General features: G+C 42.8%; 1 protein-coding gene across 2 annotated transcripts; it reads right to left on the reverse strand.

Annotated features, from left to right (window-relative positions):
* Positions 1-749: 749 nt before the first annotated feature.
* On the reverse strand, positions 750-14,443 carry Zscan29 (zinc finger and SCAN domain containing 29). Of its 2 annotated transcripts, XM_028878688.2 has the most exons (5): positions 14,029-14,443; positions 13,214-13,418; positions 10,477-11,169; positions 7,305-7,760; positions 750-4,015 (listed from the first exon to the last, which is right to left on the reverse strand). In XM_028878688.2, the coding sequence occupies exons 1-5, from the start codon at positions 14,341-14,343 to the stop codon at positions 3,147-3,149; spliced, it is 2,538 nt and encodes an 845-aa protein (XP_028734521.1). In that variant the 5' UTR covers positions 14,344-14,443; the 3' UTR covers positions 750-3,146. The 2 variants fall into 2 exon arrangements, with proteins under 2 accessions (XP_028734521.1, XP_028734525.2); XM_028878692.2 differs by lacking the exons at positions 750-4,015; positions 7,305-7,760; positions 13,214-13,418 and having other exon boundaries at positions 10,123-11,169; positions 14,029-14,230.
* Between the last annotated feature and the right edge of the window lie 459 nt (positions 14,444-14,902).

The raw sequence follows: 14,902 nt of genomic DNA on the forward strand, positions 1-14,902 counted from the left end.
ACAGGCTTGGGACATCAACATGACCTTGGGCAGCACAGACCATGGTTTTCTTTTCTTTACTGTGCTGGGGAATTGAATATAGGGCCTTGCACATTGAGGCAAGCACCTTATCACTGAGCTATATCTTCACCCTCAATGTAGGTGGTTTATACCCTTTAAAAGTGTTACAGAATAAAAATTGACACAAAATTGGTGTATATAATATATTCAGTGAGAAAATATGGGAAAGTAGTTAACAGTGTTAAGGAAACATGATGAGAGCAGGTCACTATCATTTCTACTAATGCACACTTCTGTGTATGCCTCTTCCATAAAGGCTGTAGATGTTAAAGGGTTATTGTATATACTTATTGGATAGTTTTTCTTGTATTAGTTATAAGCTTTCTTTCATTTTAGACAAAAAGAGAGGAAATGTGGTGGTAGTGTGTTCCTCAAAATATTGTGTACCTTAATAAACTCTCAGGCTACATAAACCTCTTGCTCCCCTTAGTGTTTTCTCTTAGGCTTCCTTTTGCTTCTGCCCACCCTCAGCATGGCAGACTGGGCAGTGTTTATGAGGTAGTTTGAGATGAACTGGGTCTTCCTCTAGTAATGAGAGTTCACCCTGTCCCTCTTATACAATCCTCATTTGGAAGTTGAAGGGTCCTATGTAATTTAAAATCTGACTCATTTTCCTTGCCCAGTTATCTTGATGTGATTGTAATTTGTTCCTTTGCCTACAATGTAAAAATTCAGGCAGGTAACTTATAGTAACAACAAGAAGGAAAAAAGTCAGATAATTTATTTTTCTACCATCCACAATTTGATCATAAGAACTTATGACCAAGCTAATAATTTTATATAATTTGCATATGTAAAATTTACACTGAAACACCTGAAGAAACACAGAGCACTTTATGGACATAACTTTTATTAACATGATATCCCTGAGAGGCAGACTTGGTGTAAACATTATTCTGCTTTACAGGAAGAGAAACAGAAGCAGTTTAACATACAAGACATTTGGAACCATCTGTTTGCTAATACCCTTAGGCCTTTTCCACAGTACAAAAATAGATTAATACTAGCGATAATAATCCCCATTTTCCTTGACATTGCAACTCACTTCCAAAGCCATCTCAGATCCCTGCTTTAAACAGGGTTTTCCTGTACTTTCCTGCTTGCTTAGGTAGCATAACTGAAATACCATTTTCCCATAATTGTTAATGTTAGTTCTTTGTTTAGAATTCCTTAATACCAGAACCCTAATTAATTGCTTATCCTAATAAATTTTAGAACAGTCTTATATCCTTATAACTACCTCAGATCTTAATCTAGCTGTGGGTATCTAATAAAAGTGAAATGTGAAAGTTAGTTATTCCAGGTCTTGGCCATCTGACCATGGTCATCTTTTCTGACCTCCTTAGAGTATCTTCACTAGATGGTAATTCTGATGTTGATCTCTCAAAGGAGCTGGTCTCCTACAACTCATCTTTCCCTGAGCCAGCTGCTGCCCTGTCATCAGGAAGCACACAGCACACGGAACACCTCAGGGTCTGCCTCTAGCACTCCCCGTCTGCTGAGCGGGTTCTCTGCCCCTGTATAGCTGTGTCAAACATTCGTGAACTTTTCCTGCGTCGAGCTTTAGTGACCTTAAAAAGGTCTTTTGTCTTTGCTTTGATGTTTTCCCACTTTTCACCCACCTAGCACCAATTTTACAACTAGTTTTGGAAAGTCTGTCTCACCATAATTTATCTAGTTACTTTTCTTCCTTTGAATGCTTACTGTTTCCTGAAAAAAATATTTTCCAGATTTCTCTCAGAGCATGCTATGTTACAACTTATTTCTGGTGTAGTAACACTACTTAGCTTCCTAAATTTCTTTAAAACAGTTGCAGCCTGTTGTGGTGATACATAACTTTAATCCTAGCACTTTGAAGACTGAGTTCAAGGCCAGTATACTATCCATATTGAGTTCCAGGTCAGCCAATGCTACATCGTGAGACCCTGTCTTTAAAAAATACTAAATGTTGCAACTATATATTTGTGCTTTCTGTCCATGTATTACCTGTTTTCCAAGACAAGGGTAGGGACTGTTTTATTTTTATTATACAGGGCTTATCATAAGTCTATGAATATATGGGAAATAATTCAATACCACCCAATTTGGAAAACCCATAATGACTTGTATGTTTAAATAGATACTTTTAGATACTTTTATTTGTGTAGTTGAGTGAGTGAGTGTGTGTGTGTGTGTGTGTGTGTGCAGATTGGTAGCTCTGCCATCTTCCCTGTCATTTAGGGTAAAGTGTATTTTACCTATACATGGGAATATGGCAGTGCTTCTGCTCCTTGCAATCAGTATTGAGCACCCACAGGCTGCTCTCTCTCTCTCTCTCTCCATATATATATATATATATAAATAAAATATGTGTGTGGAGTGTTAGAAAATAGACAACTCCTATCAGTAGCTTTAACTGCTTTTTCTGCCACCACATCCATCTAGTTTGCTCTTTTGGCTTCTAGTCCACAAGGGACAGGAGGGGAGGGGAGAAGAGAAAAATCAAATGAGATGCTATAAATGCAGTATATTCTATTACAGCCCTTGCAGACTCTACAAGAAACTAAGAAATCCAGTGTTCATAGAAGGCTATATTGTTTCCCTGACTCACTCTCTGTCTCTGTGTGTTACTGAGGATTGAACCCAGGATCCTGTGCATACTGGGCAAGTGCTCTACCACTGAGCTATATCCCCAGCCCAGATTCTTGGAAACAGATAGAACCAAGTTGGACTTTAAACTCTCTTTAAAAGATAAATGAAGAGTATGCACAGGTTTAAGTGAGCAAGACGGCCCAATCAATGAGTCGTCTCACAACTTCTTTGAAAAACTGCTGAGGTGGGTTTTTCAACTGAAGTGCACTGAATGACAGGAGGAGTGAGGACATACGTAAGGTCCACAGGATATACTACATATCCTCTTGAAGGGAACAGCTCAGGCACGAGGGAGGAAGACGTTATTACCATCAGTTCAGACCAAAATCTACTTTTCATCCTCAAACCACTGACATTGGGCTCGGCTAGATTTGGGAAGCGTAAGGAACAAACGATGGCAGAAGTCCTGAGCGGTGCTTCCTCAGGCGCAGACGGAGAGGACGTGCCTTGGGAGCTTACGTAGGCCTGGGCTGTGACGGCAGCTTTCCTCGGGTATGGCTCTCTCGGTGTTTGTTAAGGGCAGCGCTCTTACTGAAGCACTTGCCACAATTGTGGCACTCATAGGGTTTCTCTCCTGTGTGGGTTCTGTGATGTGCACGTAAGTCAGAACTCTTACTGAAACTCTTACCACAGTCAGGACACGCATGGGGTCTCTCTCCTGTGTGTGTCCTCCTGTGAGCGCTGAAGTGAGAACTGTTATTGAAGCTTTTCCCACACTTTTCACACTGGTAAGGCTTCTCTCCTGTGTGGGTTCTCTGGTGAATTATAAGGCTTGAGCTCTGATTGAAGCGTTTTCCACATTCACCACACTGATAAGGTTTTTCTCCTGTGTGGATTCTCCGATGGGTAATGAAATTGGAACTGTCACGGAAACCTTTGCCACAGTCAAGACACTGATACGGTTTTTCTCCAGTGTGGATTCTTCGGTGTCTGATGAGGCGTGCGCTCCGGCTGAAGCTTTTCCCACAGTCAGCACATTTATACGGATTCTCTACATGATGGAATACCTGATACAGGAGATGGGAGTTTGGGCCAAAGCCTTTGCCATATCTGAGGTATTTATAGGGTCTGTCTCCCAAACCTGTTCTCTGATAAGTCAGGACTGTACCTATATTCTTCTCTGGGAATGCTGGTTTTCTTTTGTTCGCTCTTTGGATCTTTTCCCACTGGCTTTCTGATGAACATCCATTCTTACTAGCTTTATCTTGATTAACATGACGGGGAATTTTCCTTTCAGACCTTGCAAGTAATGTTCTATGCAGCCGTACTTCCTCAGAAATATCTCGTTTAAGATTCTCTTCATTATAAAATCCAGCCTCAAAACCTAATACAAGAACACAATTTGAAAAGTCACTCATTTCTTAATTATATGTACCACAACAAAGCAAACCTGAGAGAAACAAGGATTACATTAGATGATTACAAGTAAATGGTCAATGTGGTCCACATTTTTTTTTTTTTTTTTTTTTTTTTTTTTTTTTTTTTGGTTTTTCGAGACAGGGTTTCTCTGTGTAGCTTTGTACCTTTCCTGGATCTCGCTCTGTAGACCAGGCTGGCCTCGAATTCACAAAGATCCGCCTGGCTCTGCCTCCCGAGTGCTGGGATTAAAGGCGTGCGCCACCTTTTATTGTAAGTTCATTCTATTAAAAAAGGAGTGGGGTGGGGGCAAAATGGCTTAGTAGGTAAAAGTACTGGTGGCTCAGCCTGATGACCTGAGTTCAGTTCCTAGAACCCATACAGGGGAACAAGAGAACCAACTCCATGAATTGTCCTCTGACCTCCAAACATGTATCATGGGGTATGTGCTCCTAAATAAATAAATAAAAGTAAAAAACATGGGAGGTGCTAGAGGGATGGGTTCTGAAGTCAAGGGCATATACTGCTTTTATAGAGGACCTGAGTTCAGTTCCCACCGATATCAGGTGGGCTCATAACTCCAGCTCCAGGAAATCTGATGCCTCTGGCCTCCTTGGGCACCTGTATTCACATGTGCATAGCCCACACCCATGTGACATAATTTATTATGATCCACAGACATAATTTTTTTAAAAGATTTATTTATTTATTATGTATACAGTAAGCCTGCAGGCCAGAAGAGGGCACCAGATCTCATTATTGATGGTTATGAGCCACCATGTGGTTGCTGGGAATTGAACTCAGGACCTCTGAAAGAGCAGCCAGTGCTCTTAACCTCTGAGCCATCTCTCCAGCCCCCAGACATAATTTTTTGAAGTATTTTAAAATCATTTAAAATTGGGTATGGTTGTGTACACCTTTAATCCTAGCACTTGAGAGGAAGAGGCAGGCAGATCTCTGAGTTTGAAGCCAGCCTGGTCTATAAAGCAAGTTCCAGGCCAGCCAGGGCTGCATAGTGAGACCCTGTCTCAAATAATAATAATAAAATAGTAAGGCTCTTGCCCCCAAATTACTATATTAGCATTATTAAAATTCCAGTGTTTTTCTACCTATCACATGCCTTTCATCTGCATAATCTCCACAGGAGCTAGGTAGTCTGTCAACCCTTTCTGAATACCCAGTCCCTGCAGAGACCCTCAGAGCAGCAAGTCACTAGGTTTAAAGAAGACAAGTTCTGTGTTTACAGAAGACACTTTCCACACTGCCATTCTGCCACCTCTTGGTCATATTGTGGTCTTATTCATTGCCAGTGATTAAAGGGCTTAGAAGGAAATGCCCAGGAACACTTCCTTGGAAATTTCTATAACCAGAAATAGTTTTGATAAGTCCCCTTCCCCTCACATTCCAATATACGTTAGAAAGAACAAAACAAATAAAAACAAACACAAAACAGGGAAGAAAAAACATGCAGCAGTTTTTAAAGAGAAAAGCTTCACTAGAAATTCTCTCCAAACCCTAAATGTTCCAAAACATTGTAATGTAGCCTAACTAGGCAACTTTTTAACATCCTAAAAAGCAAATGCCAGCCTTTCAGCCTAGGCTATGAGAACTGCACTTATTCACGTGTTTCAGGTTAACTCTGGATCCTGAATTCCCTGGAATACTGAGTGTGAGACTATATCCACAGTATTAAGTATTTAAGGTGGTCCATAAAGTAAGAGATTTGCTGGACTAACTGAGATTTTTTTGTTTTTTGTTTTTTTTTTTTTTTTTTTGAAACAGGGTTTCTCTGTGTAGCTTTGGAGCCTTTCCTGGAACTAGCTCTGTAGACCAGGCTGGCCTCGAACATACAGACATCCACCTGCCTCTGCCTCCAGAGTGCTGGGATTAAAGACAGGCGCCACCACTGCCAGGCTAACTGAGATCTTAGAATCTTTAATATATGAAAGTGTATTGTGAACCTCCAAAAGGGTTATTTAATATTTCCCAAACTCAGGAGTCGACTTTTTTTGTAAAATATTGATGTTCAATGCAACATCAGAATGCTGATCTAAAAGACTTGTGGAAGTGAAAACTAGTATTTATTGGATACCTGTTCTGTGCCTAGCACTGTGGTGGGGCTTCACTAGCACCTCAGTTACATCAACCTTTTATGTAGTTTCCCTTTCATTTGCAATGTGAATGATTAACCCAGAGCCTGGGGCACGTTCAAGCAAGCCCTCTACCACTAAACTACACCCCCAGCCCAAGGTCTCAATGCATATGCAAATTTAGGGGCTAAGCAACTTGCACTAAATCACTTGGCTAATATTGGAGATTGGCATACACATGACTAAACATGTATGACTCCAAAATTAAAACTCCTCTTCCTACAAGGAGGGAAACCATATTGGAATTTTTTTCCCCCTTATACAGCAACTAAGATCCAGTCATTTCCCACAGAAACCTGCAGATAACACTGTATCTGAAGGAGTTGGAGACAGACACATCTCAGTAGAGCTCTTACAGAGAACCTGGCTTCGGTTCCCAGCATTGACATTGGGCAGATGGCAATTGCCTGTAACTCCAGTCCTAGGAGATACAACACACTCCTCTGGACACCACACACGTGCTGCATGTACATCCACACAGGTCCACGTACAGACACATAAGATAGAAATACCTTTTAAAAATGTATCTGGAGAAAAGGGTTATCAGGTTCCTACACAGCCCTGTAGTTGACAGACAAGCTAAAACCAGACGAAAAATGTAAGCGTGATCTATAAAGATAAATTTCATTCTGCAGAATAGATGACATGCTACTTGGGAAATGTTCCCAATTCAGATTAGCTGCTGTGCAAACTGACTTTGATCTGGTAGCATATGAAAGTGATAGCAAATCTACAAAGTTTACAATCAAGTGATGCTGTAGTGTGCTGAAGGAAACCACATTAATAATTTGTAGCTTTTCACTGAGCAACATGTTTTAGTAGATAGGAAACATGGGGAAGAAAGGTAAGAACTCAGGAAAGCTGGGAATAGAGGTCAGCTCTCAATCTCATGGTCTTCTCCTGAGTCCTACAGCTTCCCTTTTGCTATTTATACCATAAGAACAGAAAGGATCTTAGCTGGGCAGGGAGGCACACACCTGTAATACCGCCACTTAGGAAGTAGAGACAGAATCAATAGTTTAAGGCCATCCTTGGCTCTGCAGTGAGGTCAAGGCCAATCTCAGCTACATGAACCCTGTCTCAAAAAGCAAAAATAAAGAACCTTACCACTGGGACTCTGGAATAAGACTGGGGCACGGGTTGTAACAGCCCCTGGGGGTATCTCAGGATCATCTTCGTCATCTGAATCTTCTTCTGAGTCCTCAGCTTGCTTCTCAGCTTGAGGCTCACTGGTTCCCTGGAGATAGCAAGAAGCTGTTTCTTTCTCCTGGTCATCATTAGGTGGGGCACCAACTTGGGCACTCACCAAAGCGTCCATTTCTTCAAAGAAGGGGCAGGTTTCTGGTGCCTGGCCATTCTTGACTTTCCGATAGCTGGTTTGTAGGCTTTTAAATTTGGTCCGACATTGCTCTGGGGTCCTAAGGAAGCCATATTCCCATAATCTCTCAGCAACTGCTCCATATAACTGGCTGTTGCGGTGACAGTTCTGGAGGGCTTTGTAGAACTGAGTCTCACTCAGAATTGCAAGGTAAGTCTTGGTTTCTTCATAGCCCCAGTGTACACCTGCACCAGAAGAGACATTTTAGCATCACTTAACCCAGAGCTTTAGGGCCTCAACTCTTCAGTCTTACTGCCGGCTTCAAGGAAATCCACTTAAGCTGGAGACATTAGCTCAGAGTGTACCTGAAGCATGCATGAGGCCTGGGGTTCAGTTTATAAGCAAAAAGGAGAGGGAGGGATGCCAACTAAGCTCAGGTTCCTAGATTTAAACGGTTCATATTCCCCAAACTGTAGTGGTATTTGCTCCGCCCATGACCTTGAGCTATAGGGCCCAAAGGTGGTGGTGCTTCCTGCCATTGTACCCGACCTCTTAAAAGGAAAGGGAAGGTGGTCACATAGGTCCTTTTTTTTTTTTTTTTTTTTTTTAAATCCTGGGGTGATCAGACACTAGACAGCCTGGGAATTGAACCCAGGTCCTCTAGATCATCAGCCACTGCTCTTAATGCGGAGCCACCTCTCTCCTTGATGTTGAAGACTAGATAGTTACAGTAACAATCTTCTCATATCTCAGCTAGAACATATTAAGTACTATAGTTAGAATCTTCAGGATAGGACAGCTATTGGAGTAATCTTGGTAATTTGCCATTCACCTATGATCTGGACATTTCTGGACATTTAGCATGTCTTTCTAGTTTGTTGTTGTTCTTGCTGGTTGTAGTTCCATTCTTGTTTGTTATTTCCCTTTGTTTTTCCTGGACAATACTTGATAATCGTTCTTTTAGTATATAGTTTGCACTAAGTTTAGAACAGTCTTATTAAGACAAAAAGGGGAAATGTAGTGGTGTTTGCTCTGCCTTGGGTTACAGGGCTCGAAGGAGGTGGTGCTTCCTGCCGTTGTTGTACATGACCTCTTAGCAGACAGACATATACCTGCATTATAGATGGTTTTGTTTCTGTATCATTTAGCAATTTCAGAGAACTTTTATTAGTAACATTTAGCCATTTTAAAAAAGCCTTTCCACGTGACTACTGGAACAGTCATTACACACTGTGATGGTTACTCTTCATTATCATGGGCAAGTCTATGAGGGTGTTTCTAGAAAGGTTTAGCCAAGGAAAGACCTGCCTTGAATGTGGGTGACACCATCGCAGGGGTTGGGGTCCCACACTGAATTAAAAGGCAGGAAGGAGAAAGCACCTGAGGCCCCCATGCGTCACTCATCCCGCTTCCTGACTGCAGATGCAGCGTAGCCAGCCTCTTCTGCTCCCACTGGTGCCCTGAGAGCAGCTCTCAACACCATGGCTTCCCCAGCATGAAGCCTAAACAAAGCCTTCCTTACTTCCTTACCCAAGTGCCATTGTCTGCTATCTTGTCACAGTACCAAGAACAGTGAGTATAGACAGACTGAGTATGTGGGCAGAGGGCATTTCTCTTCCCATTTCCTAATTTTTCTGGAATCTTGATCCCAACTAGAAAATCACTGGTCAGGAAAAAAAGACCTAAAATTGCTGTCGGCCACAATGCATCATCCCTAACTTCTCTGATAAATTTTTTCCACACTTATTTTCTTGTAATCACTTATAGAATGATTTAATATTTGATAGTCAAAGTGTAAAATACAATGTAAAGCTTCATGGCTTCAGAATCAATATTCAAACTAGTCTGGTTAATTTTGATGAGGTTTTTGTTTTGTTTTATTTTGAATTTACAAGTTTTTTTTTTTAACAAATTCATAAAATTTTAATTAAAAAAAAAAAAAAGAATGACTTAAAACTCCAAAACTGCCTCTTTCAGAATCATATTGCTACCCAATTACTATCTTGGCCATTTTTCATCTGTTACTCTCTCCATTAAGCAACTCCAGCAAGAGCAGAGAGCTGAGGGTCTTCCAGTCTGTACTCTATCTGGGAAGAGGACTGCAGAGGCCAGAAAGAGCAAAGAGGCAAGAACACATGCTGCACTGCAGTCCACGTTAGTGCTTTAGGAAAGAACGAACAGGGTGGTTCTAACTGTCCAAAGGAACCAAGGAAGGAGGGAAGGTCCACACAGTCCTCTTCCATCTGAGGACATGTCCTTCCATTATTCTCCACTTACTGGGAGCAGAGGAGAACATTAAAGAACCAGAAGATGGAGGAAAAGTGGAGAGGCAGGAAAAGAGGAGAACAAAGATAAAGAAAAGCATTTTGCTTTAGCCATGATTTATCCACATTTTTAAAAATTCACTCTTTTAAAAGGAATAAAACAGCCAGGTGGTGGTGGCATAACCCTTTAATCTCAGCACTAGAGAGGAAGAGCCAGGCAGATCTCTATGAGTTTGAGGCCAGCCTGGTCTACACAGCAAGATTCAGGACAGGCACCAAAACTAGACAGAGAAACTCTGTCTCAAAAAAAACAAACAAACAAAAAAGGAAAGAAAAGAAAGAAAGAAAACAACAAAGTATCTTTTTTTTTTTCAGTGAACCTGCTTTATAAACAGGAAAAGTATTTGAACAAAAAAGAATTACCCCTTTGAAGACACTTGGATTATTTGGGTGTATTTCTTTGAAACATCTAAGTCTGAAGTTTGAGATGTAGCTCCATGGTATAGTGTTTGCCTAGCATGTGTGTAAGACTGCAGGTTCAATTCTCATTATTTGCTCACAGAAGAGAATAAAACATAGAGTTGAGAAGTATCTCTGTCCCTTAAAGTGGCCAAGCTGGCAGGTGACAATGGCTGGCTCCACATCCAGGCTCATTGCTCCTCAAACCTAATCCCAAAGCCCAAGGAAAGCTTCTTACCGCTTGGGCTTCGGAAGAGGACAGACGCAGGTGGGTTGTCGGGGTCCTGGGGGGTTGCCTCCAAGTCATCACTGTCAGACCCTTCAACCACAGCCTCGTCTCCATCCTCATGCTGCCAGGCCCTCAGCCCTGGCTCCTCAGGTTCCGTGTCGGTGCCTGCCTGGCCAGAATGGCAAATGGCCTCTTCCAGGCCACTGATGGGCAGTGCAATGACCTGGGCACTCATCAGGGCTTCCATCTCTTCGAAGAAAGGGCAGGTATCAGGTGGATGACCACTCTTGACCTTCCTGTAGCTCTTCTGAAGGCCTTTGAACTTGGTCCGGCACTGTTCCAGGGTCCGGAGGAAGCCATACTCACGCAGCTTCTCAGCCACAGCCCCATACACCTGGCTGTTCCTATGGCAGTTTCGGAGAGCTTCATAAAATTCAGTCTGACTGAGAATTGCGAGGAGTGTTCTAGTCTCTCTGTAGCCCCAGTGCACGCCCACCACTTGCTCATCATCAAAGCCCCAGTGGTCCTGTTCCACCCCGTGGCTTCTCTCTCTCTTGGATGGTAATGGATCAGTATAAACTTGTTTGTCTCCTGTGCTCTTTCCTTTTGGGACATCTTTCTCCTTGGAGCTGAACAGATCTGGGATCCATGGCTCTCCTTGATCCAATCTGGAGACCACATCAGGTGTAGGAAATGGAAATCCTGTTTGCAGGGAAGAAACCAAAGTATCACAGTTTGGACTGATCATAAAAACAACAACAACAACAACAACAAAAAAAAAAACCCTTTCAAATCAGCCCTGCCTCTTTCGTCAAAGAGATTTTATCTTCTATGTTCAAAATGGGGTCTCATATAGCCCAGGCTATGTAGTGGAGGATGACCTTGAACTTCTGATCTTTCTGCCACCACCTAAGTGCTAGGATTACAAGTGTGCAACACCATGCTGAGTTTTATGGAGTGCTGGGGTCAAATGAGGCCTTTCGCATGCACTGTACCAACCGAGCTACATTCACAGCCTCTATCTAAAGATCATAAAGGAAATGTTTTCAGAAAGTTCAGTGGGTGGTTGAAGAAACCTCAAAGGATGAGAAAGAATTGGATTTCTGTTCTAGAGCAGAACAATTAGAAAAGACAATATTCTACTGTGTGTTTAGAGCAGGTATTCTACTCCAAGTTTCGCCCTAGCCTCCACACTGCTTGTGTGCAGGTGGAAGCACTTCTCCATTGGTCACTCCTGTCTCCTGTTTTTTTCATTTGAGTCCTGAGAATTAGATTCAGTGATTTCAAGAGGTTGGCGGGGAGAAGTGGACCTGTCTTCAACTTGTCTCTGCTTCACACTCGTCACCAAATCCTAAGTGTTTCTCTCAGCACATCGTCCTCTCCACCTAAGTGCAGACCCTAACCCTCCCAGAGCTGGTACCATGGCAGTCACTGCCCCACTAGCCCCTGAGCTCATGTCTGGGCTGCTGAACCTAACTTTGTGTCCAGCAAGTTTATCCACTCCTGGTCTCTTCAAACATGGTGCACTTTTGTCCACCTCCATGCCTCTCTTCCTCCTGTCCGCACTCACCCGTCCTTTGGGAAGCTCCTTGCCAATGCCCTCAGGAGGTGTTCCCTACAGCCCCATCTCATGACCACACGGCCAAACCCTTACAGAACAACTAAGCAAGTCTTTAACACTGTTTTCTGATAGTCGAGTTCAGTACTTACTCATAATTCACTATTGTGTTCTTAAATGATAGTGTAAGCTCTTTGATAACAGGTACTTTAACAAAACTTTCATTATATGTGCATGATATATGGGAGGGGGGGAGTGCACCTGTTATAGTCGTTAGAGGCTGAGGACAACTTCATGGACTAGCTTCTGCTCAGGTCACCAGGCTTGTGCAGCAAGGACCATTATCAGCTGACCAGCTCACTGGCCAACAGGTAGGTAGGTACCTTTCCTTACTGCAGTGTGTGGACCCTTCAGCACATGGGAGGTGTTTAAATTAAACCTGATTAATTCTGCAGGTCCATATGTTGAGGGTGAGATATTTGCGATAGATGACTACAGACCATTATCAAACTAACCAAGAATGCTATTACTAGTCATCTTGGATGATAAGAACAGAATTCAAAACAACCTCAACAAGTTTTAAATAATAAACACAAAATCTAGTTCAAAAGAGCACAAAGAAGAAAAACAAGTTCCAAAAAATCAAGTAGAATTGACTGGGTCTTTGGAGTTCAGGGGTTACCAGGTGAATAAAGATCATACATAATCATATGCTGGGCTGTACTGGAAGAAAATTGCAAAGTTCTGAAGTAAAATTCTTACTGTTTTTACATAACAGACCTCACAGGAATAATACAGATGTAATTTCATTCTCCACAATTAATATTTAGAGAACTTGGAGTTCCAATGTAGAGAACTTAGGTCTAAAGAATGGAGATAATAGAGGGAAAAGGAAAACAACTAAAATAAAGTTACCTTGAGTACAGAAAAGAAGCATCTATCACCAAGAAATAAGATTATTCTAATTATAATAAAAACTAGGCAGCTGTTCTCTGGCAGAATTACCAAAAGAAGTAACATAAGAATACTTACTGTACTAGAGGGTTGAACTACCTGTCTTCAGAAGGTCTCAACAGCCACACATTCGACGGTTTCCACTATTTCTGAAATCCCTTTCCCACTCACTACTCCCACCCCTACTTGCCAGCTTGGAACGGCTCTATCTTCCCACATGAAGCTACTCCTCACCGCTCCTTTGGAAAGGTCTCAGAGTCTTCTTTGGGTTCATCTGCTCCTGTAGTCCCAGGGCTGGGCTTCTTGCCCTCTCTTTCTTGGACACACCCCTGGGCTGGGGGTCCACTGACTCCTGAAGAACACTTAATAACGCCTGTGATGATTTCGGGGATGTCATCTTCTCCGAGTGCATTTCCTGCCCCTTTACAGAGACTGTGACCTAGAAATAACCCCTCATTAATTTTCATAGTCATAACAAGGGGTATTCCCGGGGAGATTATTTAATATCCCCAAAGAGACCATCCTTTTAAGGCAAGGACAGAGTGGTAGGGTGGGGAGATTAGGACAAATGTTTATTCCGTTATCATTAGGTTAGAGTGGCTGGCACTACAGAAAGATCAAAATAGAAACCCAAATACCAGCTGAAAAAAAAACAAAACCTTCCCATTTCTTCTCTATTAAGAAACTGAAGTCAGCCAGGCGGTGGTGGTGCACACCTTTAATCCCAGCACTTGGAAGTCAGAGGTAGGAGGATCTCTGAGTTCCAGACCAGCCTGGTCTACAGAGCGAGTTTTAGGACAGCCAGGGCTACACAGAGAAACCCTGTCTCAAACAAACAAACAAACAAACAAAACAACAAAAATTGAAGAGAGAGACGTACTGTAATAAGAGTAGGCAGAGGTATACCCAATTGGCATCTCCAGACAAGCTCTCCTGAAATACAACCCTTCCGGAAGGGAAGTATAAAAGTCACCAAACCTCTTTCCGCCTGGCTGATCTTAAACTGCCCCTCCCCAGCCTCACACTTCGGAATTCCCCCTCCTTCTCACCGAATGTCCAGGTGGCCCAGGCTCTCTTTCTAAGTCTTCCACCAATGTCACTGCCTCCTCTCCATTTTCTGGACATTGCTTTTGTACCCAGTTCTGGATCTCCCCAGGTAGCACAGTCAGGAACTGCTCGAGCACCAACAATTCCACAATCTGCTCCTTGGTGCGCACCTCTGGCCTTAGCCACCGACAGCAAAGTTCCCATAGTTGGCTGAAAGCCTCCCGGGGTCCAGTCACCTCCTGGTAATGGAATCTCCTGAAGCGCTGTCGTAGGCATTCCGAGTTAGTGCCATTTCCCCTCAGAGTGGGCTTGGCCATCCTTCACTGCAGAAAGGAGTTTCTCAGCCGGGCGTAGTGGCGCACGCCTTAAATCCCAGCACTCAGGAGGTAAAGGCAGGTGGTTCTCTGAGTTTGAGGCCAGCCTGGCCTACAAAGCGAGTTCCAGGACAGCCAGGGCTACATAGAGAAACCCTGTCTCGAAAAACAAAACAAGCAGTTTCTCTCCTCTTAGTATCTGGGTTCCGTTCTTAGGCTTAGTTCACTCTCTCCCCGTGCCCAGGAGAAACACCTGCAGATGAGTGTCTCTGTGTAAAAAGGAGTTTCTTCCTAGAGTAACGGCAATATCAGAGGAATATCTTGTTGACATGTTTCAAGTCTTGCCAGAGCCGGCCAGACTTTCCATATGCTCCAAGTGGTCTTCAGAGGTAGTGCCATTTCAGGTCAGCAAACCAATGAGGAAGGAGAAAATGACCTTCCAAAAGCTGCATTTCTGGGTGGCGACTACAGCATTCCCAGGAAGTTGCAGAGAATAGAAAATCCCATCTGCTTCGTTCTCACTTCACCTAATCTGATCGCGTTTAGCGCCCTAGATCAAAGC

The sequence above is a fragment of the Peromyscus leucopus genome, chromosome 4, assembly GCF_004664715.2.
Source record: "Peromyscus leucopus breed LL Stock chromosome 4, UCI_PerLeu_2.1, whole genome shotgun sequence".
Taxonomy (NCBI): Eukaryota; Metazoa; Chordata; class Mammalia; order Rodentia; family Cricetidae; genus Peromyscus; species Peromyscus leucopus.